Source organism: Onychostruthus taczanowskii, unplaced genomic scaffold (assembly GCF_017590055.1).
Source record: "Onychostruthus taczanowskii isolate IOZ18803 unplaced genomic scaffold, ASM1759005v1 scaffold41, whole genome shotgun sequence".
NCBI classification, from domain to species: Eukaryota; Metazoa; Chordata; class Aves; order Passeriformes; family Passeridae; genus Onychostruthus; species Onychostruthus taczanowskii.
In genome coordinates, this window is record NW_024501571.1 from 7061882 (window position 1) to 7088551 (window position 26670).

Genomic DNA, 26670 nt, shown 5'->3' on the forward strand with positions numbered 1-26670 from the left:
GAGAGGAGATTTAGATTTGACATGAGGGAGAGCTTCCTCACAGCACAGACAGATTTTAGGGAGAGAGAGGAATCTCCATAGCCAGAGGTTAAGAACAGGTGAGACAAACATCTGTCAGAAGCGTTATAAGTAGGGCAGAAGGGCAAATCAGATGACCTCATAAGAATCCTTCTTTTCCCAGCCTCGTTTTTCTCTGATTATATGAATTTCTAAGCATTTGGGGTCAAGTGTACTGCTTAAATATAAGCTATTATCCTGCTTTTGCAGAGAGGCATTACCTGAGACCATTCATCACCTGAGTGAACATCACCAATTTGCAAATCAACTGCCCAGACATAAAAATCTGTCATTTTTTTTCGATTTATGCTGAAGATGAATGGGAGGACAGCTGTAACACAGGGATGGGAGAGGAATGAACACTGAGGATTCTCCATTCATCTCTGGACTTTCACCTTTCCCACTCTAGAAATTCTGCTACAACGCTGCTGACATCTACAACAGGCACTTGGGGGCAAGCACAGGCTTATCACAGAGGTTTTTTTTGTTTTGTCTTTGCCTTGACCTTTCTGGAACAAGTCTCCAGGACATCCAGACCTGCAGGACATCTGGGGACCCAATGCCTCCTGCTGAATACTGACCATGAGACAAAGTTTGTCCAGCCAAGGTCTTTCCTGACCTCAACTCTCTCAGCTCCAGATGTAACCAAGCTGCCTGACCAGAGGCGCTGCAGAATCTGCTGCTGGGGACCAGAGCACTGTTCCCCCACATCCCTGGAATTATTTGTGTGCAGGTTATGATAGTTGTGCTGGAAATAGTCCCCAGGAGATTTCTCTAGCCCTGAAATAGCTTTGAGCAAGGATTACACCAAGGCAGGAGCAGAAGTACGTGGATCCTGTCACGTGGATCCACTTTGAGTCAGTTATTGCCCTGTTAGAATTATTAGAAAAATTAGAAGGATATTTGTTACTAAAACAAAGTGGTGCCTTGATGGGCAAGGACAGAGCAGTGAACTCAGCTCCTCAGTCCTACAAAGAATCACAGAATGGCTTGGGTTGAAAAGGATCTTAAAGCCCATCCAGTGCCACCCCCTGCCATGACAGGGACACTTTCCACCATCCCAGGGTACCCCAAGCCCCATCCAGCCTGGCCTTGGACATTTCCAGGGATCCAGGGGCAGCCACAGCTGCTCTGGGCGAGCTGTTCCAATGCCTCACTATCCTCTGTGTAAAGAATTTCTCCCTAACACCTAATCCAAATCTCTCCTCTCACTTTGAAATGCTCAGTGCCCAGCACATCAGCTGGACGTGTTCTCATACAGAATTTCAGCTGCCAGAGGCAGGGCAGCAAAGCTGAAGTTCACTTCCAGCCTGGACCACAGGCAGGTTAAAATTCTGTTTGCACCAGCAGAGAAACATTTGACATGCCCACAAACACAGGGAAAGGCTCACTGATGGCTCTGTGATTGCTTTTAGAGCTGCTCTAACACATGTGAGTAGCAGAGTAGCAGTGCTGGGGCTTGCCTGGCAAGCAGGACATCAGCAGAGGAGACCAGGCTCTCACAGACACACATCCAGCCTCCAAAATACTTCACCAACCATCAAATATTTTCCAAGCTTAGCAGCTGGACTCTGCAGCCCCTTTCAGCAGCCAAGTCACTAATACCTCTTCCCTCAGGCAGCACAGCTGATCTCAGGCAGGGCTTGCCAGCAGCTCCAAGTAGGCTCATTTAAGGAGAGCACAGCCTACTTAGTCACACACTTTAGACATCCTGCTTTTAATTCAAGCATCTCCAGGTCCTTTTGTAGTGTCTCTGATTCACAGTGAAGATGTACACTCATAAATATGCTCTAACACTTTTCCCCACCGTGTCCTCTCTCCAGCTCTGCAGTCCTGTCCCTACTCAGTCTGACACCAGTTTTCTTGGTTTGGGACTCACCCCATGGGACACAAGAAAGCTGTTGGCTTTTTTTTGCTCCTGTCTAAAGCCACAGAAGGCAGGACTGAGATGTTTCAAGCCTCCTAATTGGAGACGTCCAGCACTGCAAACGTTAGTGTGGAGCACAAGCAGAGCAAATATGCAAATGCATGGAGAGGCTTAAGAGCCCAGGAAAGAAACTCCAGTGGGAAGCTCCCAGCTTAAATCTAAAGGCAGCTCTTTGAATGTGCACAGGCCTTGAGGCTAAACAAAAAAATCAAAGCCAGATTTGGGCAGAGCCTTTCTCCCTGTGCAGCGCTCCACAGGGAGCTCTGCGGGTCGAGGCAGAGGAGATCCCAGCTGAAATCAAGGACTTGTCCCTTCAGTGTGGGAGGATGAGAGCAGGGCAAGGTCAAACAAGGACACTGAGGGGTGTAAAAGGGAAATAGGGCAGAGTAAGGCAGGATCAGTGTCCTTGCAATGAGACTGCCATCCACATTCCTCATGGTCTGTCCTTGGAGCATGAGAAGAACACCCCAGCGAACAAGGCTTGAGCACCTAGAAGCAATCCCATATCCTAAGTGTAGCCATGATATTTTATGAAAAATCCTTTGCTAGGATTTTCCTCCTATTCTAGCTGAGAAGCCTCAGAAAAGAAATGTAAACAATTAACTATCTGATGGCTGTGGAATGTGGTCTGGACATTGTTTACCAACAGGTGCACCTGTGATTGGTGCATGTTGGTTGTTTCTAATTAATGGCCAAACACAGTCAGCTGGCTCGGGCTCTCTGAGAGTCATAAGCCTTTGTTATCACTCCATTCCTGTTCTTTCTAGCCTTCTGATTAATCTTTTCTCTCTATTCTTTTAGTATAGTTTTTAATATATCATTTTAATAGAATATCTATCACAATATAATAAATCAGCCTTCTGAAACACGGAGTCAAGATTTACGTCTCCTCACACGGGGCATCAACCATACCTAAGCACTGCCTGCCTGGAGATTTTGGGGCAGGAAAGCACTCTGGCTTTTCCCTTTGCTCAGACTGGAACTCTCACTTGAAAGAGCTAATTAAGAGTGGGAATCAAAGCCCAGGGAGCGGCTCCTGCAGCCCCGGGCGCGGTGCCGCTGTAATGCCCGTGTCTGTGCCTGCCATCAAAGCCAGCCCTGTGCACATTCCTGCAACGGCACCCAGAATAAACCGAGGCAATTTCTTCAGACCGTTTGTAGGTCAGATAGACCAGCCTCTTCCCCAGTCCTGCCCTTAAATCTTGCAGTGTTTAATCCTTGATCTGCAGCCAGGCCTTAATTTCTCAGTGAGGAGCTGGCTGGAGACTGGAAGGCGAGGGGCTTTGATGGTTAATGGCCAGTGCTTCTCAGCCCTGGAAGAAATGAAACCCTGGCTTCATAAAGTTCCCTGAATAAATCCTGCCCCAGCTAAAGCCCAGGGAAGCAAAATTACACTAGCATACACAGAAACTGGCACAAGCTGTGACATCTCTAGGTCCTGTTTTGGTATAGGTTTGAGCTGAGACTGCACCTGGGTCTAAGTGATTTCACCCCTGTGATTTGCACCATGAAGTAACTACAACAGGCACATCCCTCCCAAACATTCCAAGGCTTGGTTCAGCTCGTCAGCAAACACAGCATGTCTGCTTGTTCTGATACCTTCACCAGCTTGTCCATGAGCTAACTGGGGCATGAACTGGTTAAATCGGGTGGTGTGGTGAGCTGGAGGCAGAGCCAGCACTGGGACAAGGCAGTCTCAGCTCCTTGGTCTCTGCCTTAATGTGGGTTATCTGAGGACAAGACCTATTGATAGCTGAGGAGGGCAAGGTGAGGTGCTCAGGGGCTCCACTTACCGCGCTGCTACAGGGAATGTCCTTGACCTTGAGCCAGGCCAGATCTAACGTCCCCTCTCCCCTGTAGCAGGACTGAAGCCTGTCCTTGATGCGGTCGTTGATCTTTTTCAGGACAAAGATGCAAAGAGCAGACTCATCCAAGGACTTCATCTTCCTTTTCTGCCCCTTGGAGAAGACTGTGAAGAGGATATCATCCTCAGGGCCAACTCCCAGAGACCTGGCCAGGATGGCCCCAGCCTTTGACAAGTAGGCAGCCTGCAGCAATCGATATTCCACCCCGTTCTTCTCACAGCCAATGGGCACCTCCACGTAGGAGTTAAAGGCCGTGTCCTCCTTGCAAAGCCTCACCAGCTTGGAGGTATAAACCTGCTCCTTTGTGGTGGAGCCGGGTGGGGAGATCATCTCAGGCTGCAGAGTCAGGAAGTAGACAAAGTTCCCGCTGCTGAAGCCGTAGATGTAGTAGATATCAAAGTCGGGGATGATGGTGAAGGTGTCTGAGGGGATCTTGATCATAGAGGCCACAAACTCGTCGTGAAAGACATATGCAAACATCCCATCAGCCTCGGAGTTCTTGGTGAGCTTTCTGCTGGAGATGGTGGGGAAATACTCCGGTTTGCCATCCACGGCCGTGGCGATGAACAGCTTGTCGTCCATGTTGCTGTAAGAAACAATGACTCCAAAAACAGAGCCACTCTCGTTCACCCCAGAGAGGTAATGCTCCTTCTTGTGGAAGGGCTCTCCCAGCTTGAAGAGGTCGTCCAGCCTCAGGAGCTTGCAGATGCCCTGGTACAGACTCCCACAGGCTATCAACCGATTCTCCTTGTAGTCTATGAGGAGCATTTTGTTGATGTTGTTGGTGGGCGTCAAGGGTTCATTGCAGGTTTGGACTATCCTGGGAGGATAACACTTGGGATTGTCATCATCAGGACCAGTCTCGTGGGTCACCAGGACCTTCAGGTCACTGGAGAGTTTGTAGATCCTGTTGACAGCCCCCAGGTAAATGTGCCCAGTCCTTTCGTCCACCACCAAGTGGTTGAAGTTTCCCTCTGCTTGCTCTCCAGTGAAGGTAATGAAGGATCTCTTTGGATGGGGTGGCTGCTGTCTGCCCAGAGGTGACACTGTGGTGGACAGCAGGAGGTGAGAAACCAGGCAAGTCCATTTCCACATGGCCGGCGACATGATTAGAGAGGTTTATATTCCCAAGGCAACAAGGATTAGAAGCTGTAAAACTCCTCAAAACGCCAATTCCCTGGCAGATTCTGCCCTACAAGCAGAGAAAAAAGAAAACAAAAGTACATTACTATGGAGTATTCCTTCCTCCTCCCTCCTTCACAACCATGCCATCATCAGAGCGTATTTAATTGCTAATCCTCCCTTTCTCCACTCTGAGCTCTCTACTTAAAACCAGCACAAAGGGAGTCCTCCTGACAGAAAAGATGCTGGGAGAAAAAGCAGAAATCACACAGCAGAGTAATAAATCAGCACCCTTTCCCTCTCCATTACACACCCACGTGCCCCACGGTGCAGCATAAATATTGACTGCAAGTGCAGCAGGGTAATGGTAAAAACATCAGCCAGCGTTGCTGTTTGCACTGCCAGCACCAGCCCAACTGTGGATTTGCTATCTGAGACGCCAGAACTGGAGAAGGATTATTATCCTGCTCTTCTGGACCAGGCACTGAAGCCTAGAGAAGGTCAGGGATCTGCCTGCAGGGATGGGGCCAGATGGATGCTGAGCTCTCCCGCAGCCCCTGAAGTTTGCCAGGAAGGAGCCAGCTATGGTGTGACATTAACATCATTTCAGGGAGATCCCAGACCAGAACAGTTCTGTTTGAGCAGGAGCTCTGTGGCTTCCCCATCAAAGCTGCCTCACACCAGCCCAGCCTGCAGTACCGACCCAGGGGTTGTGGTGTGCCAGCTGTCACTGCCACGTCTGCCACGGGCTGGGAGCAAAAGGAGCACCGGGTGTCCTCTCTCCCCTGGGCTCTCACCGCAGACCACTCTCCACCCACTTCACAGCCAAGGGAACATCATCTAAAAGAGATCCATCTCTCCTGGGGAGCTCAGCTCACTGAAGAGAAAGGGGTTGCTTATCTACCAGCAGTGATAAAGCCTAAAGCACCGTGAAGTAGGAGAAACAATGACCCAAGGACCAGGCTGGTACTTTCCAAAGAGAGGAAAGAGGTTTCCCTTGCACCACTCAGTCCCTGAAAGTCTCCCAGGTTTTGACCATGGTGATGGGAGCAGTATGGGGTTCAAACATTTGGTGGGCACATCACCAAGCCCCATGGAAACACCTCTTCCTGCTCAGCACATCCATCTGCTCCATTTTCCTTCACTTTTTTGGTTCCTTCTGTGCTAAGGACAGCTTTACCCTTCATGGCCCCACAGAGCATGTGGGACATGGAGTTCTACCAGCTCAGTCCTCACAAGCCAAGCTCCTCATTGAGTGCTGACCACACAAACCTGGTGGCCAGGCCCTTCATTCCTCTATCATCCAGATCAGAACTTCACAAAGCTGCTCTTGATTTTTAAAAGGGCACGAGTCAAACACAGCTCCACTCCCGCAGTGTCCCAGCCCCTCTGTCACAGAGTGAATTTGCTGAAATCAGGGGTGTAATCAGTGGTGACAGCCAGGTTCGCACAAGTAGGAGGCAAGGAAAAAATCCCTGTGTGCAGATCCCAGCAGGAAGGAAGATGTGACAGTGACACAGGCCTGGATGTGCAGCTTTTTCATATCTCTGCAGCTCTGCTAACGCCAGTGAAACTGAAAAATTTACTTCAAAAAATAATAGGGAGAATAAATCTCACATTCTTTTGACCCATAGGCTGATTAGATCTGATAGTGGAAAGGGTAAGTCTGGGCTTGTGGAGCAGCCACCACTTTTAATGCCACCCCAAATATTTCAAAATCCTGGCAGAGCAGCCGGAATTCCCAAGCTGCTGTAGGATCACCTTCACCTCCCACTGCCCTCCCTGCTGCAGCAGCCACAGGCGTTGCATGGATGATGGACAAAGGTCAGCCCACATTTACTTTAGTCATGTTTACCCTGTTCTGCTTTGCCTCTCTGGTCAAGCAAATATTTAATAAAAGCAAGCTTATAGTGCAGAGTTTGCAGGACTGTCTCTGCAGGGATAGGCAGGCTGGTCACGTAGGCTGTTAATAACCTTTATTATGATGGATAGAGCAGTGGTGGGATGAGCTCTCCCCACACAAGCATTCCTCTTTCAAAAGGGCCCATCCTTGAGAGAGCAGAAGAGGGAAGCTGTCCCTCTTTGAGCCCTGTGTTCAGAAGCATCACGTGGTGACCCTGAGCACCGGCTCCCGTCACTGATGAGTTATGATCCACGTTTCTAACAGGCACTGGTTTGATCAGGAGCTAGGCAGATCTAGGGAGGAATTATTCTTTTCAAGTACTAAAAAGGTATCTGCTTTACCCCTCTATTTTACTGTATTTTGCTCTGCAGAGTCAGCAGAGCTGCAGGGCAGGGAAATGGGAACTGCTGCAATCCCAAGGCTGATACTGAGCAGCCCCTCTGTCCAAAATTCATCACAGCACCTGCAAAAATGGGATAAAATCTGCCCATTAAAACACACAGCCAACACAAAATGAGAAAGAGACAGTCTCCAGGCATAAATTCTTCGAGGCCCATGCAGGTGAGAATTGATTTGAGGTCAGATTATCACTCGAAGAGGAAAGGAATGGTGAGGAGAACCTTGCTAGATCCCTTCCAACCCAAACCATTCTGTGATCCCTCCAGGCAAAGACAGCAAATTTCATCTGGAAACCAGAGAGACTCCAGTGAGAAACCCCAGGAAGGCTTTACAGCAGGCAAGGGTGCTTTCCAAAACACTGAACCTCATGGGGGAGGAAGTTCACCTGCAGAGGAAGGAGCACCAGCAGCCTGAGAACACCAGGAATGCGCAGGAGCAGCTTTTTGGGACAAAGCAGGGAGAGCCTGGGGATATTTTGCCAGCTCCCAGCAGCCATCTGAGTGACCCTAGGAGCAGGATTTTCTCTCTGCTTGCTGCTGGCACTCTCTCCTCTCCCATCTGCTCCTGCTGTACCCTCTGTCCTGGAGCCCAAATCAGTCCTGGAGCCTCGGAGGGCTATAATTTATAATTTGGCTTAATTAATAAATAACAGCAGAGGTCAGGGGCAAGGAGGCCTGGATGTTTAGCTGCAGAGTAGAGCAGGGTTTGTACAAGCCCTCAGAGGATGCACCAAGGAGAAGGGGGTTGTGGATGGGTTTTTTTTTCCCTGTGTCTGGATGGCAGGAATCACAGCAGCTGGGAAGGCAATAATACAGTGCCATGGACATGCAGAGACTACAAGAGAGTAATTATATCTAAAAACAAAGCAAATAAACAAAAGGCCACAGCCAGCAAGGGCTGGACTCGGGCTCTGAGCTGGCTTTTTCCAAAATAAGCCCAAACTGCCTTCTCCACTGGGGATGTGGCCAGCAGGGATGCCACGAGCACCACACAGGGCTCCTGTGTGAGGCCAGGTCACCCCTCAACGTGGCTCCTGCCACAGCAGCCTCTCCATCAGCACACCCAAGGTCCCTGGGAAGGTCACAGAGCAAATCCAGCTGTTTCAGAGGTTTCACACCACTGTCCTGCCTGTGGAATCACAGCTTTATGGCTTGCAAATAACACATTCCCCAGGAGATGCTTTGAACTCCTGGAGTTTGGTTTAAATACTGGTTTGCTCCTGGAGAACAGCAAGTGATGGTGCTACCCCACAGTCTAGTTACTCTTTTTTTGCTGTTATTGAGCATTTCCAGCAAAGGTTTGAGACCACTGAGTTAAAGGTTTCAGTTTAGTTCTGCTCAGGGATCTCCAGGACACAATCCCAAGACTCCAGAACATGAAACTCTGTGGTAAATACATGGGATTCTGGGCAAGAACAGCTTGGGTGTGAAGGAGTCTCAGAGGAAGAAACATCCACATGTCTTTTAACTCTGATTATTAGATGGGAAATTTAGGGAATGATGAATACATCCTCAAAATGCAGCAGCATTCAAGGGGACAAAGTCAAGGATTTATGCCTGAGGAAGTAGGAATAAATCAGGAATAAAGAAGACACAAAGGACTGATCTGTCAGCTGAGAGAGAGGGAAGGACTCAGGAGGAAGTGTACAGGGAGAGGGGAAAGAGAGACCTGGGTTTTGATTGACAGTTTCACAAAATCCATGGTCATGTCCCTAAACTGGAGTCTGGGACAAATCCACCCCACTCCAGTGACAGCTCCTGAAAGGAGCAGGTCACTGGGTGAGCATGAGACAACAGCATTTTATCACCAAAGGGGTGCCAGGGACAGCCAAAGGTGATACAGAGACTCCATCCTCAGAAGGCATGAAAAGACACCTTAATATTAGAAATCTACAGTTCTTGCAGAAACAGTGGTGGACCCAAGACCTGACTGGCCTTTAGGAATCTTCTCTCATACTCTTGGCGAACTATGAGTAGCACACTCTGGAGAAGCATATCTCTAAACAATGGTTACAGATGTTTGAGTTCTTCTCTCCAAGTTTCCCACAGCTTCTCACAGCTTCCCAGGAAAATCCTGGGAGAGCTGCGTCTCTCTCTGCTCAGAGGACATGTGGTTACCACAGCATTTCCCTCAGAGACACACACACAGCCCTCCTGCCATCAGAGGTGTCAGACAGAGCCACGTCACCAGGTCCCCTGCCACGGCCACGTGTGGCAGCAGGGACACCACAAAGTCAGCAGGAGGAGCCTGGATACAGAAAGCCATAGAAGCAATCCCACTCTGGGTCCAGCTCGGAGCAAAAAATACATGTTAAAGCCTTGAATACAACCAAAATGAGCTGAAAAACAGCTCTGGGAGGGAGGGGGAACTCAGCTCATCCTCATGGACAGGGCCTGGCAGCACCCCTGATGGGGTGAGTTGCCCACCTGGCTAGGAGGAAGGCAGGAGCACCCAGGGCTCCTGGGCAGTGCCAGGGTGGCTAATGAAGCCCAGCTAATCAGGCAGCATGCTGCTGTGTTTGCTTTTCCTGCACTCAGGCTGCTGGTGGCCAGGATGCAGGAGATGCTGACGAGGCAGACGCCCAGCGCCGGAGCCAGCACGGAGCAATTCAGCACCAAGTGCAGCTACACAATCCCTTTAATCTCATCTAAAGACTTTGTTCATGGTTTCCTTTAATAAACCCTGATTACCGTGAATAGAAGCTTTTTCTTTGGGAGCAAACATGGCAAGAAAAACCCATATAGGGACATTGTCAACAGCTTCCCCAACAAAGACTGGATTCTAACTTTGGCTAAATCCTTTCTCCCTGAATTTACAACCTGCCCAAGATGAAGGCAAGTCTCACTTTGGGGACACCCCACACCAGAGCAGCTTTACTTTGGAGCTCACCAAAAAGAACAGATCCCTGCACAAGCTGCAGTTTGTCCCAAATAAAGGGATTTATTTCAGGAGTGGTTTGTTTGCAAGAGAATTAAAATGCAGAGGGACAACACAGCCTTCCCTCATCACACAGATTATTCTTCTCAGGCTCTCAGATGCTGCCCATCACCTTGTTACCTGTGTCTGTGCCAGAAGAGTATTAAATGATGGGATTAACACATGCCATGAGTGGGACTTTCTTCCCTTTTTTCCCAGCTCTTCCCATGTGATAAAACTGCATGTGGATGTTGTTTCTGCCTGCATTTCAAATTTGGTTTTCTACCAGCAAAAGCAGGTCAGAGCTGTGTTCCTGTGTGCTTGGGAGAGCAGAGGGGTTTGTAATGATTTCTCAGCTCCTCCAGGAATTTGCTACAGAGACTGGAATGAAAGAACACAAATATTCAGCGTCACAGAAATAAGAATGGAGTTTTGAGGTCATGGAAATAACCTACAAATCCAAAGACCGGAGGTAAACTCTCTTTTCTGGAGCAGACAGGGATGTGAGTCCCCAGGGCTGGGTGTTATGGAACACCCTGAACTGGAAGGAGCCCAACCTTCCAGTGACATGACACAGGTAACAGTAATTCCCAGCCTGCTGAAAGTGTCCTGAGGACAAATCCATGAAAATCACTCCTTATCACAGTAATGGGGAAATGTAAACCCCTCCAACAAACAAACTGGTGTAGCAAGAGCACCCAAGGTCACTGATTTCAAGCAAACTATGTCACAGCAGTGCCCAGCTTGGCTGATCCCACCTTGTGGGTGTGAGATCATAGAGGTCCAGTGTCGCAGTCACATTCTCTTAAAAATCCTCTTTGCCCAGGATTCTTCTCCTGGGAAGCTGAGAAGCCTCAGAGAAAAATGAAAACAATTTTATCTCATTTGCTTCTCCTGTGTTTTGCTGCTTTGGAATGTGGTTGGAGATTGTTTATCCAACAGGTGATTGTTTTGTTGGTTTCTGCTGTGAATTATTTTGACTTATTGGCCAATCAGTGCCAAGCTCTGTTGGGACTCTGGAGAGAGTCACAAGTTTTTCATTGTTATCTTTTTAGCCTTCTGTAAGTATCCTTTCTGTATTCTTATAGTTTAGTTTAATAGTCTTTAATATAATATCTTAAAATAAGAAATTAGCCTTCTGAGAACATAAAATCAAATTCATCATTCCTGCCTTTGTCTGGGAACCCCGCAAATACAATAGTCCAGGGCACTGAGAAAAGGGAAATATTGCCAACAGCCAGAGTGTCAGGCTGATTTCTGTCCCATTCCTGTCCCCAGAAAAGCCATGACACAGTGCTGGCACTCTGTTCTCCCCAGCACTAAGAGTTTCTCTGCTGTATTTCACCGAGGTGCAGCTCTCACGAGGTTGGCAGTGCCAGGTTGGCCAAAAAATTAACATTTTATGGAATATTCCTAATATTCAGGGTCAGCTGTGTGCTTTCCCAGTTCCTGGTGCACCTCCAGCCTTCTCTCTGTCAGGCCATGAGAAGCTGAAAAGTCCTGGAGTTCGTTTAAACCCTATTTAACAGCAACTAAAGCCATCAGTTGTTATCACTACCATCAGTGTGTTATCACCACGATTCTCACACCAAATCCAAACCACACCATCCCAGGAAGAAAATTAACTTCATTCCAGCAGAAGCCAGGACAGCAATTCACTGGAAAGGAGACCCTGATGAGCTCTAGACACAAAGAGGAATAAACACAGCCTCTGCCCCTAAAGGACTGATGAATATTGAAAAGAAAATGAACAGGGTTTCATCCCAGCAGGTCTCCCCAGCTCATGTATCCATTGAGCATTTTAGGACGCCTTGAGGAAAATGGCATTTCCTTCCTCAGAAGCTCAGCTTATGCTCACACATTCCCTTCGAGGCTTTGGGGGCTCTGAAAAAGCCCAAAAGAAATCAGAATTTGCTGGGTCTGGTTCAGGTGGGAGCGCCAGCACAGCCAGGAAGGGTCTGTGACCTGGCTTTCCCCACCAGCTGCAGGCAGCTGTTTTGTTTCCTCGTTGGCTGAAGCTGTTTCAGCAGAGTTTGTGTTGCTCTGGATGCCAGTGGGTGGATGTTTTCCCCCTGCCTGGCAATTTTGGGAAGATCTGTGAGACACAAGTCCCCTGTGTCAGGCTGAAGCCTGACAATTAGCAGTGTGTGTATCCCCCAGGAGCCAAATCTCACTGCTCTTCAGCTGCCTCCTGCGAGAGTGGCAGGGAGAGCCGTGTATCCATTCCAGCATTTTAGGACAGCCTTGAGGAAAATGGCATTTCCTTCCTCAGAAGCTCAGCTTATGCTCACACATTCCCTTCGAGGCTTTGGGGGCTCTGAAAAAGCCCAAAAGAAATCAGAATTTGCTGGGTCTGGTTCAGGTGGGAGCGCCAGCACAGCCAGGAAGGGTCTGTGACCTGGCTTTCCCCACCAGCTGCAGGCAGCTGTTTTGTTTCCTCGTTGGCTGAAGCTGTTTCAGCAGAGTTTGTGTTGCTCTGGATGCCAGTGGGTGGATGTTTTCCCCCTGCCTGGCAATTTTGGGAAGATCTGTGAGACACAAGTCCCCTGTGTCAGGCTGAAGCCTGACAATTAGCAGTGTGTGTATCCCCCAGGAGCCAAATCTCACTGCTCTTCAGCTGCCTCCTGCGAGAGTGGCAGGGAGAGCCACTCTGCATTCACAGGGACCCTGTGGCCACTGCCTGCTTCACTCTGCAGATCTCTGTGAGATAAAACAAGGGAAAAAAACCAAAACCTTGATCAGCTGGCTGTGGGAGCACTGAGATCTAAATTTGGAACTGGGGAAAACACTGGCAAAGAAGCCAGCAGAGAATCCCCAGCCTTCAAAGCCTGAGATTTTGCTGTATATTCAAAACACAGCTGGAGCAGAGTGGTCTGAGGGAAAAAGTAAAAGCAACAGGACTGGGAAAATCCGAGATGATAGCAGGAGCAGGGAATCCCAGAATGGTTTGGTGTTGGAACCCTGGCTGCTGAGAATTCCATACTTTCTGTGCTGCCACGCTCTGACCCCCAGGAGAACTCTGCATTGACCTGAGAGATAAAAACTCAACATTTTGGGTTGGAAGGGACCTAAAAGACCATCTTGTTCCAGCCCTCTGCCATGGGCAGGGACACCTTCCACAGAGCAGGTTGCCTGGATGGGGATGTGTGGGGGTCCCAGTTGTTGGTTTCTCTGGGTCTGGACTGAAGGCACTTGAGACAACAGTTCATGTTCAGACTCAGGTGTTTATTGTTTCTTATCAGTGAAACAGTCTCACAGCCATGAGTTCTGCAGCAAGGCACACAATGGCCAACAATCTCTTGTTACAAGGTCTGTTAAGACTAAACTATCCAATTAAGAACTGACACCTGGATTATTTTCCCTTTTAACCCAATAACTGATCAACTTGAGGCCTACAATGAGGAATTTTCTGCCCAATTACAAAATGCCACCCAAAGCCATGAAGAAGAAGGAAGAAGAAGCATGAAGAAGAAACCCAGGACAACACCCTGTGCCCTCCATCCTGCTTCCATCCACAACACACTAAAAATCCCAAACCCTAAATTTCTCACCAAGTGATACACCTACACTGCTTTATATAATCTATTTCACACTTTTGTGGATTCTGGTCTATCTTGAAGTCTGGGAAACTTTCTCCATGAATGAGGGTCAGAGTCAGAGCTCCCCTGGGGGTCAGGGCACCCCAGAGCAGACAGAGAAATATTCCTGGTGCTCTGGGTTTCTACAGAGATGGGGAATAAGGTTTGGAAATCAAGCTTCAGAGGGATGCAGAGCAGTGGATTTGCTACACAGATCAGGCACTCTGCACACCAGATGGGCATCAGTCAGCAGTGCCCAGCACTTGCTGGCTCACAGCAAGTGGCAGCTCCTCCCAAATGAAGAGTTTACAAGTGGCCAGGCCAGTGTGGTTAATGCAGGGCACAGCTGTGTGCTCCTGGAGAGCCAGGGTCCCCCAGGGAAGCACCATCAATCCTGCAACTGCACCAAACCTCGCAGGAAATGGGCTGGACACGCAGCAGGAGAGGGAACATCAAGAAAATGCTGTTAGCAGCCTGTGTTGCTGGCAGGGAAGAGTCAGAGGTGTGATAATTTCTCTTCGGTGGTGCAGGGCTTGCAGCAGAGGCGAGAACAGAGTCTCTCTTTATGCTTTACTCAGCATAAAATTCCCTGCTTTTATTTATGGCAGGTATCCAGCTCCTTTTGGAGCAGCAGCCACCAGCTCGGGATGGGGCCAGGGAAAAGATCTGACACAGCAAATTCTTCATCCTCAGCTTCTCGTGTGAGTGGCTAAAGGGAGCAGATGAGGCAGCCCCACAAAACAGGGGTGGCTGGGCCATCCCAAATCCCAGCCAGATCTCCAGTCCAACACACCCTTGGGAAGCAGCAGTGCTGACTGGCATTTCCTCTCCCAACCCTAAAAAAAAAAGCTGCACTTCACTGCAGCCATTAGCAGAATTTTGATATTGACTGGAGATTCTGAAAATTAAACTTTTAGATACCTCCTTGTTTTATTTGCTCTGCACTTCCTAACTCTGACCAAATTCCTAAATGCTTCTGAGTGGGTTTTTAGGCACCCTGAACCTGCTGGGCAGACATGTGCTGTTTATTTTATCACTCTGCCTTCTGCACGGCAGCTCTTCCACCAACTGCTCCGTGTCTTTCAGCCCTCCAGCAGGTCAGATGAGGTCAGGTGAATCTTTTTTCATCTTCCTCTAACACCCAAGGCAATTGGGTCCCAATCTGGTCGTTAAAAACTTGCACGTGTCAGCTGAAGTAGTCTATTCCTGCTGCCTCCAAGGGCTTGGAAAGAGCACTCGAAGGGGTGTCAGAAGGATAAAAAGTCCATACTTCTGCCCCAAAGCTCACCAGTCCCAAATTCCAGGCATCTTCTGCAGATATGAGATTGCTACAGAGCACGACCTCTCCTTCACAAATAATACAGCACCAAATAGACATTTTTTTAACTAATGCTGATCTCCTGCGTGCTTTGTTTGGCTTTTCCTTACAAATCCCATAAAAACTGCATTACAATTGTTTATCATTTTTAACCATTCTGGCATAGCAGTGCTTTTTGTGATGCTCAAAATGAACCGGGGCGCAGCTGCTGCATCTGGAGCAAGATGCTCCCTGAGAAGAAACACCCAAGATCAGACCAAACAAGATCTGCCCTCTTCAGACACATCCCCTCAGAGCATTCTGGTTAAAAAAAAACTTCTGTCCCCACTTGACTTGGATGTTTGGAGCAGGCTGAAGGGCAGCTGAGCTGCTCCTGAGCCAAAAGGCAGGCGCAGGGGCAGGACTGATGGAGAGCCCCACGTTTTCCCAAGCAGAGACTTCCAGCTGAGACCCAATTTCCAGCCCAGCAGCAGCACTGGGGAAGGACTCTGTGTGCTGAGAGCTGTAATGAGGCACTGTGGACACAAGCCCTGATAAGCTGCAGCTTTGGGAGCATTTCAAGGGAAAAGAAAAAATAAAAAGCAGTCTGACATCTATCCCACCACCGTGCCGTGATGTCCCAATTTACAGGTGACACAGGAGGACCACAAAAGCAGAGGATCAGCAGCAAAACTCAACTCCCCCTTGCAGAAATAAAAACGTGGGGAAAGTATTTTTAATTTGCTGTTAATTTTCTCTCCCAGTGACTTTGTGACAAGCCCAGCTACTGCCAACACATCCAAAGGCCAATGGGAAGTTATTCTTAGAGCCCAGCCCGGCTGTTGCTGCAGGATAAGAATCCCAAATCATGCCTGAGAGTCCTGAGCTGCTGCTGAGCTGGTCAGGACACCTATGGCTAGGATCAGAGGCAGGCAGGAGACAGAATAGTGCTCGTGTGGGTGAGGAGATCATCACATGCTCTGTTTGTTAACAAGCAGATTAGAAAGGAGCTGCTGTACACACACACACACACACAGTGTGTTTTCAGGGACATACACAGCTCCATCCTGGACAGACACATTTCTTTTTGCACCAAAATGATGCCATTCCCGTGCAGGGCACTGTGTGCATGCATAATTCCAGTGAGCATTAGCAGCAACACCTACAGCTCAGGTTGTCTGACATGTTCTGTGCCAAGGCTCATTTTTAAGGTCCTCATTACTTTGACAGACCTGAACCACTCAGGGGACAATTTCCTGAGCTCGGTGTCTGCCTCGGGCTACCAGCTCTGTGGAAAGTTGCATTCAGAATGACTTGGGCAATGCTGAGAACTAAATTAGGGGAAAAGTTTTTGCAAGTTACTGATTTTAACTTTTTTTTTTTTTTTCTATATTTGACCTCGGTTAAATTTTCCTGCTGCCTTGCAGAAAAGGTGGCACCCTTTGGAGCAGGGAGGAAAAATCAGGATGATCCTTCTCTTGTGGCCATGGCTAAAAGTCTAAGTTTCACCAAGTTGAGCACCTAATAGCACAAATACTGCAAGGAGAAGTTTTGCCTTTTCCACTGCTCCTAGGATGGATCAGACAACACTTGGTCTTATCAACAGAGGAGGAGAAGGACTTGATCCTGATGAGCAGCCCGGGCTAGTGGAAGGTGTCCCTGCCCAAAATTATTTAAGGTCCCTTCAGCACAAACCAGTCTGTGAGTCTATGACTTGCTCAAGGTCACACAGAGCCAACAAATCTGTTGAATTCCCAGCTCAGTGCCACAGCAACAACTTTAATTTTGCAGAGCCACGCATGCAGCACCACGGGAAGCTCCTTCAGTGCTGATTTTCTCTATTCTTATCTCCTTTGGTGCACGTTTGAGGGACACACACCCAAAAGTGATAAATTCCCCTCAGTCCTAAGCCCATCCCCTGCCCCAGCACTTTCCCAGCATCAGCAGAATTTGCATTACACACCCGAGTGTCGGCGTTGGAGCGACTTTAAATAGTTCAGTGGTCACCCTGCTCAGCTGTGGGATGCAGGGATGCATCCAGCATGTCCTGAAATGATACAGCAGAGTCCAGCTGCTGGCACCCAGCCTGGGAGGCCGGGGGGAGGAAGGGAGGAGGTGTCTGCTGCTGCTACTCTGCTGCTAAAGGTTTCTGCAGTTCATCCCTGCAGTTCATCCCCCACGCTGACCAGCAGTGAGAGGAGACACCACCAGCACGTTCTGCTCCATGTGGGCAGCTTGCTGCTGCTGCAAAAGGCAAAATCTCCACTTTTCCTCCCATAAATATCTCCCCTGATCCACTCAGACACAGATGGAAACTGCAGGTGCCCTGCACTTCATGGACCTGACCCTTCCTCTGCATGGACCGTGCCTGGTGCTATCAGCAGCTCCACAAATCAGCCCAGAGCAGCCACAGGGAGGGTGATGCAATTGTTTTAGCTGTTTGCACAGCCTCATAATTGCAGATCCATCATCACAAAGCATTAGCTGTGTTAGGACAGGTGTTACACAGAAACCCAGCAGCAGAGAGGGGCAGGCTGCAAAGGACACTTCAGTTTGCAGTGAGAGCTTGGAGATCTGGGTTGTGCTACCCAGAAGAAAGTTATTTGTTTGCTAAGCCAGCTGCAAGCAGAACTCTAATTTAATCCAGATCCAAACACCATCTGCTTTGTTCATCTCTGCTCACACAGGATAAAGGCACCTGTGGCTGAGACAAGAGGTGCTTTTAATGTGGGGGGCGTGCAAAGGTCACCTCTGTTCATAAAATCCTGCTCAGAGGAAATGGAGGCCTTGATAACACAGCTTTTAAGAGCTGAAGGAACACTATTAAGCAGATGCCCAGGTGCTAAAAGAGTAACACCCACAAGTACTGTACAAATGTGCACTCCAGCCCCTCAGCCTCACCTACCACAGGACCTGCTGCTCTCTTCCCTCTCCTCCCAGGACACCAGAGCTGCACTTGGAATGCCACACAAGCCTCAAATGCTGTGAAAAGCTGTAAAACCTGTGCCCATTACCCTTGGGGATGCAGTCACAGCTGTTGGGACGTGAGGCAGGAGCATCCTCCCTGCTCCTGGAGAGCATCACCTGTGCTCCACCTGCCCGGGGCTGGAGGACACAGGGTCTTCTCCTGCCTCCTGCGTGGCTGGGACATGTCTGGGGACTGGCTTTAGTGACAGGAGCATCACTCAGGCAGGAGGCTGGGCTGAATTTTGCCCTTGACTCAAGAGTTAGTCTGCAACGTTTTAGTTTGGACTAAAGGAAAAAGGCAGAGGGCGAGAGGGATGGAAATGAAGTCTGGACTAGAGGAAAAAGGCAAAGGGAAAGAGGGATGGAATTGAAGTCTGGATTAGAGGAAAAGGCAGAGGGAGAGAGGGATGGAATTGAAGTCTGGATTAGAGGAAAAGGCAGAGGAGAGAGGGATGGAATTGAAGTCTGGGTTGTTAGTGCTGGCATTAGGCTGAAAACAGCAGTGTTTTGTGCTGGGTGCGTTTTATCTTACTGGGAAACACTTCAGATACAGAATTTGTCACCATACTACTGTAACTCCACAAATTAAACATAAAAAATGTACAGGTGCTAAACATTCCAGTCAGACATGAGCTATGGCACAGCATCTCTTTGTGACCAAGAAAATCCCGTAAAAATAAAAATCCTTCCAAAACTACTTAGTTTTTTCTAAAATTAAACATAGAAGACTAACACACTAATGTTAGAGCTGGGGAGCGCATCCAGGGGTCACTTCTGGGCTTATTTATATTTTTACCTTAGTAAAGCAAAAAAATATAGTAGTAAATGGGGGAAGGGAAAAAGAAAAAAAAGGATTTTTGGGAAAAAAAAGAAACAGGACAAGGTGGAATAGCTTTAAATCGAAAGAGGACAGGTTTAGATTGGATATTTGGAAGAAATTCTTCCCTGTGAGTGTGGGCAGGCCCTGGCAGAGGGTACCCAGAGAAGCTGTGGCTGCCCATCCCTGGCAGTGTCCAAGGCCAGGTTGGATGGAGCACAGAGCACCCTGGGCTAGTAGAAGGCACACCTGAGGGCAGCTGGAAGTAGCATTTTAAAATCCCTTCCCACCAAAACCCTTCAGTGATGCTCTGAAGAAGCAGCAGCACACAGCAGCTCCCAGGCCACAGTGACACTTGCCAGGTCAGGGGTCCCTGACCTGGCAAAAATCCCTTTGCCCAGGATTCTTCTCCTGGGAAGCTGAGAAGCCCCAGAGAAAAATGAAAACAATATTGTCTCATTGCTTCTCCTGTGTTTTGCTGCTTTGGAATGTGTTTGGAGATTGTTTATCCAACAGGTGGTTGTTTCATTGGTTTCATGTGAGTTGTTTTGACTCCTTGGCCAATCAGTGCCAGGCTGTGTCAGGGCTCTGGAAAGAGTAATGAGTTTTCATTCTTATCTTTTTAGCATTCTGTCTATATCCTTTCTGTATTCTTTAGTATAGTTTAGTATTCTTTAATATAATATAGATCATAAAATAATAAATTAGCCTTCTGAGAACACGGAGTCAGATCCATCATTCCTGCCTTTGTCAGGAGTCTCAGAAAATACCACACCCTGCAGCCAATTTATGATCAGGGCTCAACAGCCCAAATCCTGCCCTGCTCTCTGTGTCTGCAGTAAATAGGAACCCCCAGCAGCTGCCTGAGCAGGGAGCCCCCAGCTCCCAGCTGTGCTCCTGCCACAGCACTGAGATAAAAACCACGGCGGCGGCGTTTCCACACAGGTGGGAAATTGCTATCACAATTCCAGGGGTTATTAATAACAAGATATTTCTCCTCTGGGGCCATCTGCATCCCACACACCCCCACAAATCCGGCACTTTCCTCTTCCAGTTACAGCAGTCAGGGCAGATAATTCCCTTTTTTTTTCCTCTGCCTTCCGTGCCAAGCCCCACGAACTCAGAACTGGGGTTTTCTCTCTACCAAGGTGCCAGAAATAATACAAATAAACTCTTCTTCTCTCCCTGGCTTTATAGCTACAGCTCCCACACATCACTACCAGCAGGGCTTTAAAACTAAAACAGACTGGGCCTACGTGGCTGGAATTTATTCTGGAAATTTATCTCTTCTTGCTGAAAGCTCTGTGTTTGCTTGATCTTCCTGCCTTCCAAGCCCTACAAGTGCCACATGTTGCACAGCTGGATTCCTGACAGAGAAAGAAAACAGGAAGGAAAAGAGAACAGATATTATATATATATATATATATACATGAATGCAATGGCCAAGATTTCAAAAGTCACCTGTGAACTTCAGCAGAGTGCCTTCAAATATCTCCAAGGGACCTGTGCACAGGAGAGACAGAGCTCTTGAGCTTCCAAAAATCTGCTCTCCACAGGTAGAAGTGGAAGGAAAAGGAAATGGAGCTCCAAAGGACTTGATGCTCTAAAGATGCTCAAGACCAGCCCTTGCAGGAAAGGATTTGCAGCAAAAGCTGTGCCAGGGAAGGCTGGAGATAAGTCAGCCAGGAGGAAGAAGGACAGATCCATGTGGCACTGAGGGAAACGAGGAGGATTTTTAATTCTCAGACTCGCTGGGGTCTGACTACTAAAATAATTATGTGTTTTCCCAGCTCCAGGAGAATTTGTGCACCCTCAGGAGCTGTAACAGGGGAATATCCCTGGTGCCCAAAAAACGTGGGCAAGCAACATCCATTTCCAGGGTGACAAGCCAAGGATAAAGCACGGAAAGCTGAGGGGATGAAATCCTGTTCATCTCGAGCAGCACTTTAAAAAAAAAAAAATCCCAGCAAAGGAGAAAATGAAGAAAATGTTATTTCCTTTGAAATGGAGCACTGCACTGTGTAACAGGAGGGGAGGGGGGTGGAAATCAAACCCAAAGTGAACCAGAGATTCACTCCATAAACACAGGAGAAGGTCAGCTTCCTCCTCACCAATAACTCTGTCCCAGAGGAGCCCAGCATGGCATTTGAGATAGGGCAGATATTTGATTCCTTCCTCTGCGTGGGGAGCCTGACACACACATCCTCCATCCCCAGCATTGCTCTGGGCTGGGCTGGGCCCCTCCTGCAGCCACCCTGCCTCAGCAGCAGCAGGAACCCCTTTAAAAGCTGCTCCTTGAGCTGAGGAAGGGATTATTTTTTTCCTGTGTTTGAGAAGAGGCAGTGGCTTTAAAACCTTCTGCCTGAGCCCAGCAACAGTGAGACCTTGGGAGAGGCTGGTTATGGGTGGTGAAATAAGTCACCCACTGGCAGAGAGCAGTGCAGGAGAGACAGGCGAGCACAGCCCTGCACCTGGAGACCTTTTTGCTTTTTATAAAATAAAGCTGATTCCTGTGCCCAGGGAGGGAGAAGCAATGTAGGAGAGAGGACAACAACCAGGTGAAACCAAGAGGCAAATCACTGAGTGAAAAGGCTTCAAGTGCCTGAGCTAGAACAGAGATTAGATGGAGTTCCAGAATAAAGCAGGGATGGATTGAAAGGATCTCCTCCATGGATGCACCTGGGGCAGCACAAGAGCCCAGCCAGGGCTGCCCCCAAGATGAACCCAAATGGTCCCAAAATGCACGAGCGCTCCCGGGGTCTCTCCCTGGGATCAGCTCTGCTCCATGTGCACATTGCAGTTCAGTGTCCAATTCCAGCTCAGCCCCTGCACTCCCATCCTGCTTGTTTTTCTCTCTGCAGCCCACGGGGTTTGTGCTCCTGGGCTGAGATTTGGATCAGTTGTCCTTGGTGTCCAGCTGGAGCAGGAATTGTTTTGTCTCCCTGCTCTGTGCACAGAGCTCCCCATCCTGTAATATGAAGCTCATAACTGCACACTAAAGCAGCACAGAATGTGAAAAATATAAAAGCTAAACCTTGAGGCATCACAGGCATCTCACAGTCACTTTCCCATACCCTTGTGCAAGTATTGGAGAAGCCCCAGAGTTATCCTCCCACACAAATCCCCAGAAGGAGGGGAGGCAGAGCAGGGAGGCAGAGCAGGGAAGCAGCCCAAGTGGCCAGCAGGGCTGGGAGTGGGGGAAATGTGGCTCAAAGAACCCTGTGCACCAACCAGCAGGAGGCAGGGAGACTTCTGCACGTGTCCATGCACAGCCAAGGACTGGAAAGCAGAAAAGCAGATTGTCACGGAGCTCCAATCTGCTTGGGATCTCCTCCAGGCTGGTGGCACCTCGTGCTGCCCCACTTGAGTGCTCGTGGCCAGGGTCCAGCTGAGCCACCAGGAAGGATGGGAATTGCTGCACGATCATCCCCTACCCCTGAGAGCCTCTCAAAGCCTCCTTTGCCACCAGCAGGGCCTGGACCAGTACCTTCTGAAAAGCACTGAGGCAGCCAAGCTCAACTGGAGCACATTCCCAGACACAAAGGTTTGTCCAAATTTGTTCTATTTCTTCCCAGTTCTGCGGTGGAGGAACACCTCAAAGTCTTTTCTTTCTTCACTCTCCTCCCTACAAGCTGGAAAACATCTCTCTGCCACCAGCATCTGATCAAGGGATGCTGGAGGAAAAAGGAAAACTGGGTTTTTTTGCCTAATTCCCTCCTAACTCCAGCTATTGCAGCAAGGCTGCTCTTCCTTCTCCAAAAATCTGGACCTGCAGAACCTTTCCTGAACTGTGAGGGAAAATTGGCAGTGATCTGTGAAAAGTGCAGGGTGAACAGATTGGCATTTCCAAAGCATGTGCAGTTTGCAGTTGTGTGTAGCAATGTGCATATAAATGTGTATTTTTATGTATATGTATAAAACATACACACACACACATAGATATGTCTATATATATGGATGCACGGAGTTGTATTTAGGGAAAAAAAAGGCATCACAACTTCCAGCAAAAGATAATGAGAGAGCTGGGAACGTGCAGGCAGCATGATGCAACCCCAATCCCTTCCTCACACTGCAGGACAATCAAGGCTTCTTCTCTGAAATGAATGCAGAAAAGGGCCCAAGCAGCTGGGGAAAGGGTGATGCTTGTGAGAAATGGGCTTTTTTTGTGGCTCATGCATTGCAAAGCGTGTGTGTGTGTGATGAGTCAAAGTCTGAGGGCTGCCTTGTGTCAGCCATTGACTGTGCCAATGACAGCAGCTCCCGACAGCCTTTAATAACACCACTCACAGACTCTGGAGCAGGGGGAGGCAGCACAAGGGGGGAGGAGAGAGCTTCCCTCGCAGGCTGGTGCACACAAAGCCTCCCCGGGCTCGCCAAAATGTGTCAGAGGAACCCGTTGATGGCTCCATAATTGCAGCCCACGCCGCAATGTGTTGTTCTGAGAGGCAGCAGAGAGCACAGCCAGGAGAGCAGCTTTGGGTACACGGGGGTGAGGCACGGCCAGGGGGACATGGGGACGTGGGGACACGCTGGGCTCAGCTAGGGGTGGACCAGGTGGTGGTTTAGGGGCTGATCCCAATCACATTTCCCAGTGCAGCAAGGCACCTCCATGTGCCCACACCCAGGGAAGCAGCCAGGAGACAAGAAATTCCACCCAGAACAGGTGAAATGGGGAGAAATATCTGCAGGAGACATCTGGAATATGCAAGTCCTGCTGCCCACCTTGGTTCTCCAGCATGAAGGGGGGAAGCAAGTCCCTGCCAGGTCTCATGGATGCTGGGGAGCTCCTGGAAGGCTGGTGGAGATGCTAAAAATCCTCAGCTTAGTCCAGATTTGGAAAGCTTTGGAAAGAGCTTCGGGAGCTCATCGTTTCCTGATTATTTACTTCTCCAAGCTAAGGAGAGACCTACTTCACACACCGCCTCCTGGAGAGGCGGAAAAATCAGGCATGTAAAATAAGAAGGAAATGGAAATCGACTTGATAGCTCCTTCCCCTTCCTAATGGGGAATACTTACCTAATTAGGCCTGCTTGCTGTTTCCTCTCCTGGCTTTCTTTGAGACATTATGCAGAGAGAAATTTGTCCTAAAAGTTGGTGCTTTCATTTTCAGGCATCCCCTTGAGTGTTTGCCTTGCTGAGGGAGGCAAAGGCAGCAACTCCAGCATAAAGGAGGGGGGGAAATCCCTCCTGAGTGGCTCTAAGGGGTGCTGGTTTAAGTACCCAGGTCCTGCCATGGCTCACCTGCCTCTCCTCCCTTCTCCATCCCTCACCCAGGCAGAGGGTGCAGCTCCAAGGTGCCTCCTGCCCTTTCCTGGCCCAGGTGAGCAGCTCCTGATCTCTGGGAGTGAGCTTGGAGACCAGGAAGGGAAAGCCAGAGGATGCAAAAGTGGCCAAAATTACTCCACCCTCAGTGGGCTTTTGGAGACAGACCTGAGACTGGGTGGTCTCAGGGCTGGTGGGATCCACAGGGACTCCCAAATCAGCCCCAATTCCATTCCACCACCTGGATGACCTTTCCAAATCACATATCCAAGCAGTTGGTGCAGCTCAGAGAGGAAAAAAATGGGTGGTAGAAGCAAAACTTAAACCCTGCAGACCCACAAGGACAAGGGTGACCCAGCCAGGACACAGCAAGCTCTCATTTCCCACAGCCAGCCCCCCCCTCCTTTCAGAGAGGCACCACTCTGCTGGCCTCCTCTCACCAGGAGAAGGGATTGGGATGTGCAGGAGCACCTCCCACCCATCAGGATGCTCCCAACCATCCCTACCACAGAGTCAGGCTGGATGTGACCCTACATGAGGGGTTACAGGGGTCTCCATTCACCCCTAGACTCCTCCACTGGACCCCTTTATCCCTTCCTCCATTTCCATCCCACACTTTCCAGGAAGGCCCCCCATCCCCCTCAGGCCTGCTCCTTCACCCCCAGGGATTTTTTTCTCTTCCCTGCAGGGAGCAGAGCTTCCAAGAAGGAAAATGCAAAGCCCAAAGGGAATGACTTCAAGCAAAGAGAGGGCTCTGCAAAGGAAGGTGTTTTATTCCTGCCTCAGGGGGTGCCTTCAAGAACCTCCTTTTGTTTCCTCAGAGGCTGCCAGAGGTGGAGACCTGGAGGGATTCAGGGAACTCACCCTGCTAGCAGCAGCAGATGTTTCCCCAAGCCCAGGTCTCTGCCTACCCAGCATCCTGCCCTGGTCCAGCCATTCCTGCATCCCTCCCCACCCCATCTCCAGGGGAGCACCTGCAGCTGAACCAGCCCTGCACCTGCAGCACCTGGGCAGGGTGTGAGAGGAGGGGCTGAGCAGCTGCTCCAGCCAGCCCTGAAGCTAAACCTCCCAGTTGTTAATTCAGCATCCAGAAAAGCTGTGTTGTTTTCCTTTTTTCTTTCCTTTTTTTTTTCTTTTTTTTTTTTTTTTTCCCACTAGACAATTTCCAGGGAACAAGAAAGAACTGCACAGCTAATCCCTGCTGCAAGCCAAGCCCCAGCCAGAGAGGGAAAGCAGCCCCACTCCTCCCAGTGCCCCTGGACATCCCTCCATCCTCCCAACCTCCTGTCCCCACCGAGCCACCCCTCTGCAGCCACTGCAGCATCCTCAGGGCTGCCAGGCTGTGAAGGACAGCAGGAGGGAAGGAGGGAGCTTTGTTTGAGGAGCCACCTCTGCAGCACTGCCAGCTTCCAGGGGAAGCTGTGAACCCAGTGGCTGCAGGCAGGAGACCCCTTTGCATCCCTCTTGCACCTCCTGAGCATTCCCAAAACCAATGGATGCGCTGGATAAACGGGGTCCAGGCAGCTCCCTGCTGCAGAGCAAACCTGCTCCTTCCCCCTGCACCCATTCCTGGGGAGCAAGACCCCCCAAAGCAGGATCCATCCCACCCATGACCACTGGAAAGTGATGGTGAGGGCAGGCAGAGCCATGCCCTGAGCAGAGCTTGCTCTGCTTGGCCCCTTGCAGCTCCAGGGGGGCTCAGCAGAGCAGAAGCCCAGGACAGGAGTATCAGAGGAGCTTTTCTGCCTCCCAGCACAGAGGGCTGGGCTTGCAGACAGGGAGGGACTCCAGCAAACAACGAGGAGCAGCAGAGGCAGAGATAAGAGCAGGTATTGAGCAGGCAATGCCCAGGAGGTGCTGTGAATGCAGCATTTGTGCTGGGTGAACAGACATTGCCACAGAACTTGGTGCACCCCGAGTGGTGACACGTGATTATCAGTTTGGAGATGAGTAAGCTCATTAGAACGAAAGGTTTCCCTCAAATCCCCCTCCAAAGGAGGGATCTGACAAGGGAAGGGACCTGTGACAGCAACTAACTGGGGGATTTGTTTAACCAGATCAGCCTGCTGGGCCAGCACAGCACGGTTCCCTGCCTCCAGCGTGGATAAACCTGGATTCCCAGGAAGCTTAACCCCCCCATCCCACATGGACAGGGTGGGCAGCGTCCCACAGCCCAGCACTGGGGTCTGCTGGGCACAACCCTGCTTTTAAGGGATGAAAAGAAGCACCTTTCAATAATAAATAATAATGCTAAATATGTGTTTCTATAGCAACTCATCACCATAGCAGCTCGGCGCAGGAGGAGAACTCGGAGCTCATCCCGCCGTCTTCAGGGTGAGGAGGCAACTGCCCTCCCACAGGTGGCTTCAGGGGTGGCACAGGTGGCCTTAAAGCAAGAAGTGCCCCTCCAGGTTGCCCCTGAGCACTGCCCTCCCTGGGGAAGCTGTGTGGGTGATCTGGAGAGGAGCAGTCAGGGATCCAAGCGGTGACTGGGGCGTGGAGCCTCAGAAGCACCAGGTACTGATGTCCCTGCAATCCCCCAAATAAATCCTGGCATCCA

The 26670-nt window shown here is 49.6% G+C and overlaps 1 protein-coding gene across 1 annotated transcript in view; it reads right to left on the reverse strand.

Moving 5' to 3' along the window:
* PLXNA4 (plexin A4) overlaps nucleotides 1–26670 on the reverse strand; it is a 456808-nt gene that overhangs the window by 423005 nt on the left and 7133 nt on the right. Inside the window, exon 2 of the mRNA XM_041413432.1 lies at nucleotides 3778–5041. Coding sequence (XP_041269366.1) covers nucleotides 3778–4956 — 1179 coding nt within the window. The 5' untranslated portion in view covers nucleotides 4957–5041. The remainder of the gene's footprint in view (nucleotides 1–3777; nucleotides 5042–26670) is intronic.